General features: G+C 31.4%; 1 protein-coding gene across 1 annotated transcript in view; it reads left to right on the top strand.

Annotated features, from left to right (window-relative positions):
- The window catches only part of LOC108684972 (octopamine receptor beta-3R-like), an 8490-nt gene extending 4854 nt beyond the window's left edge, over positions 1–3636 (top strand). The window contains 2 exon segments of the mRNA XM_018189546.1: positions 3394–3434; positions 3436–3636. Coding sequence (XP_018045035.1) covers positions 3394–3434; positions 3436–3636 — 242 coding nt within the window.
- The last annotated feature ends 479 nt before the right edge of the window (positions 3637–4115 follow it).

Here is a 4115-nt window from a genome sequence, read left to right as displayed (position 1 = left end):
ATAAAAATATAATATAAAAATATCATAAATTATAAAGATACTATATAAAGTTTAAATGAAATGAATAATATAGAGCGAATCTCGTATAAACGAAAATTAGTAACTTCATCTTCATTCATGAATCTGTTTTATAAAGCGGAATTTTCAATGAAACAGTTATTGCATCATACATTGCAATGCTGTATGTATTGAAAGCATCACTTAATGGATCCGAGTAAGATCCACATACGGAAAGCGGAAGGTATCGTAAATATTATCGACGAGAAGAGAGAACCAATATCCCGCCCGGCAATTTCCGAAATCGGAAGCTATTTCCCGAACAGAAACCCGAACTGAAACCACCGTTTCCTCTCTTCCTTCTCTCTCTCTCTCTCTCTCTCTCTCTCTCTCTCTCTCTCCTTTCCCCCCTCTCTCTCCCTCCCTCTCTTCTCTCACCCTCTCTCTCTCTTACCTATACATTTCCTGAGCAATATTACGTGAACATCATAGAACAAGTCTCATTAAATTAGTTTCGGCGATGTATTAATTAGGTCGCTAATGCGTTATTAAGGACATCAATTGTCACGGTAATTTCTCCATTGATGACGTAACATTTCAAAGTTTGGTGAATCAAATACAGTAAATTTAATTTTACTTTCACGGTTCCGCATTTGTGTCTTGATAAGAAATTCTAGAAACAAAAGATTTTTTTGTTTCTATTATTCTTTATAGTAAAAAATTTAAATTATAAGTAAAAGAAATTTGCTTTGTAAAAAAAACGAGCTTTATTATTTTTCTTCTATTGTTATTAGTTAAAATTTTATATTTAAAACACGTAAATTAAATATATATATTATTTATCTTGTATGTATAGATTCATTGTCAAATAATTAATTAATGTCGATATTTTATTTATTTCCGTTATTTCAGTTATAAGAATATAATGGCTTCTATTCCTGTTATTTTATTCAACTTCGGGTGATTTTTGTATTCTTAAAATTCTTTATTTTTTTAGAATGTATCAAGATATATATGACCTCACGTTACACTTTTTGTGCTGGAAATTTTGCGTTGGTAATTTAGGACTTAAAACGAAGTGAACCTTACGAAAAGAATGGGCCGGGACGTAATGACGGGAATAAATTAGGGAAGCCACATAATAAATGTAAATACGCGTGGTTATGCTAAGCAGGTGCGCAAGAGAGAAGGTGAAAACTTAATTTTGCCACGAAGCAGAAATTGCACTTTAATTCTGTCGCCGACATGCGACTTGACCCTTGCCATGCGAGACTTAATTAGATAAACATTATTTCCTGCACACGGTACTATGCAGTTACTTGCCGTTCGGAATAGTTAAATTTAGTATTTCACTTGCACGAACAAACATGTCAGGAAAAACAAAAGTTTGTTTTATTTTTTGTTTTATTCTAAATATTATTTTCAGTAATTATTATTTTGTTATTACAATATAAATAATATTAATTCTTTTTGCTCGTATAACTTACAACAAATTAATAAATAGTAAAACCCCGGTCAATATATTAACGAGCTATAGTTAGATGTATCAAATAATATTTATTAATTGCAAATTATAATTTTCCGACGATAAGTTTCAACGATATGTTTCGACTATACTTACTTCTCAAATGAGATGATTCTTAGAAATCTGTATATGTTATATTATCTATTGTAACTTGAACGTGAGATGATCCTCTAATATATTAATATGATTAGATATTTGGGTATTTATATATTTCTGCGACTGAGGACTAACAATAAGTATAATCGAAACTGTTGAAACTTACCGTCGGAAAAAATTTAATTAATAAATATTATTTAGTACACCTAACTACAGCTCGTTAATGTATTGACCTGGATTTTACTATTTATTAATTTATTATTTCGTACTTTCTTATTTTTTTAATTCTTTTAATTAATTTTTCGAAGAGATAACGGATTATTTATTTCTTATTTTTATCAAATAATAAAATACATCTTTCACTAAAACGAAGAATTTCTTCTAAGTAAAAAATTTTATAAAAAAAGGATTATTTAATAATCTTCAATGAAAGATTGTTTGAAATAGCTGCAAAGAGGACGTAAAATAAACCGTCGAACAAATCTCTTCTATCCAAATAAACGGATTGTGTCAATTGTACAGAACGCAAACGGAGCTTCAGTTACTACAGTGCTTGTAAAACAGATTAATACGTCCAATTTCGCTTTTTGATAAGGAATTTGATTTACAATAGCGCTCTTATATTATTTACAACCAACAATTGTAGTCATAGCAATATACTTGCTTGAGAACACTTTCTGATATTGTTTGATAGTATACTTTCTCAATATTTACGTTCGTAAAGTCCGGTCGACTGAAATCGATACTACTGATTGTAGATAAATAACGAAGAAATCTGTGCAACGAAATATAATACATTATTATATTGCTTAATAAATAATTTTTGTAATGTAATATTATCTTTTATATAGAATATTAACATAGAAGATTAAATAATTTTCACGAAAACTGCTATTTATAGCACGAAGTGTATGCAGTAAAAGATCCAATTATAATTCCAGAAAGGAGACAATAATGAAATTCGATTTTGCTTTATGTAACTTTTTAAGATTAATTTTCAAAATTAAATAGAGCTTTTTAACAATTTAGTTGCCGACTAAACTCTCTATAAAGCAAAGATAATAATTTCAGTTTTGTGGGAAACATGAATACAAATAGTCTTTTATACACACACACACACACACACACACACACACACACACACACACACACACACACACACACACACACACGCACACGCACGCACGCACGCACGCACGCACGCTATATACGTATGTATGTATAAAACATATCACGTTTCTATGTGCTTGTACCTTTTGGCAAGATAAACTTCGCATAGCGATAAGTTTTGCTTCGAATCATGTTACTGCGTAGTGAATGGAAGTCTGATTAGGTGTCTTCACAAAACTTCCTTCACTTCAAACTTTCAAAAGATGTATACATATATGTATTGAGTAAAACGTATTGGGAACAAATGCAACTGATTTAGCGGTTTCCTTTGACATCGAAATTCGTGCAGACGCAAGTTGCGAGCAAGCAACATTTTATTGTTTGCAAAGCGCCGATTCCTAGTAAATATCTAAACACACATATATTTATATACACATATATATTTGTACTTCTATATATTATATTTATGTTCTCATATCATATGATTTAAGTTTATTATCCATCATATTTAAATTTATTGTTCGTAATATTCATAATTCTCTTTAAATTTCCACACATATTGCACACATACAATTGAAGATATATGTGATAATTTCTTCATAGTAATAAAGAGATGTATCGGAATATATTTGTGATGTATAGTAATTTGAGATTGTACTGCATAGATTCGAGAGAAAATTCGGTCTGCCTGGATATAACTGTGCACCCACCAGCACTCCCCAAACTACTGTCCCCGATCGAAGCCCGATGCAAGTCGTGCGAGGTTAAGGGCGCTCGTGCATCAGTGCCGAGCAAACGGTTGCATGCTTGTAAAAAGCGGTAGTTTAGATAGAATCTCTAGAGGAGGCGATGCAATGGCGGTAAAAGCGGTGGCAAGGTCCACCGCGTATAAACGGCGCGTGCAATGAGTTCCGACAGTCGTGACCGAGACCGCGACCATTCTTTGCTCTTTTTCCTAGTTTAGAAAGAGCCTAGGTAGAAATTAAAAATGATTTTTTAACGAAGTTTTCTTAAACTTAAAAATATTTTCTCTCATTTTTTCTCTTTCTCCTTCGTTCGTCTTCCTTCTCTTTTCTTTCCTTTTTGCGAAAAGAAAAAAATCAACGACTCTTTCGATTATGTTATAACTAACGACATTGTCACTATTGAGAAATTAATCAGTATTTCAGTATTAATCACTAATCAGAAATTAATCAGTAGGCGAAAATGACGTAGAATAGATTGACCAGATGCAATCTAAATATAGATTATCTCACTGGAAATTGATTGGTGAAATCTATTAATAATATCTAGACAGCTGGATGAATTATTTCTCAGACAATATCCGGTTGCGAACGATTTGCGAAATTCGCAATTAAAACAGTGTCAAGAATCAAAATAAATCTTA

The sequence above is a fragment of the Atta colombica genome, unplaced genomic scaffold (assembly GCF_001594045.1).
Source record: "Atta colombica isolate Treedump-2 unplaced genomic scaffold, Acol1.0 scaffold141, whole genome shotgun sequence".
In the NCBI taxonomy this organism is placed as follows: domain Eukaryota; kingdom Metazoa; phylum Arthropoda; class Insecta; order Hymenoptera; family Formicidae; genus Atta; species Atta colombica.
The sequence above is the reverse complement of the archived record's forward strand: the minus strand, read 5'-3'. Positions and strand labels throughout refer to the sequence as shown.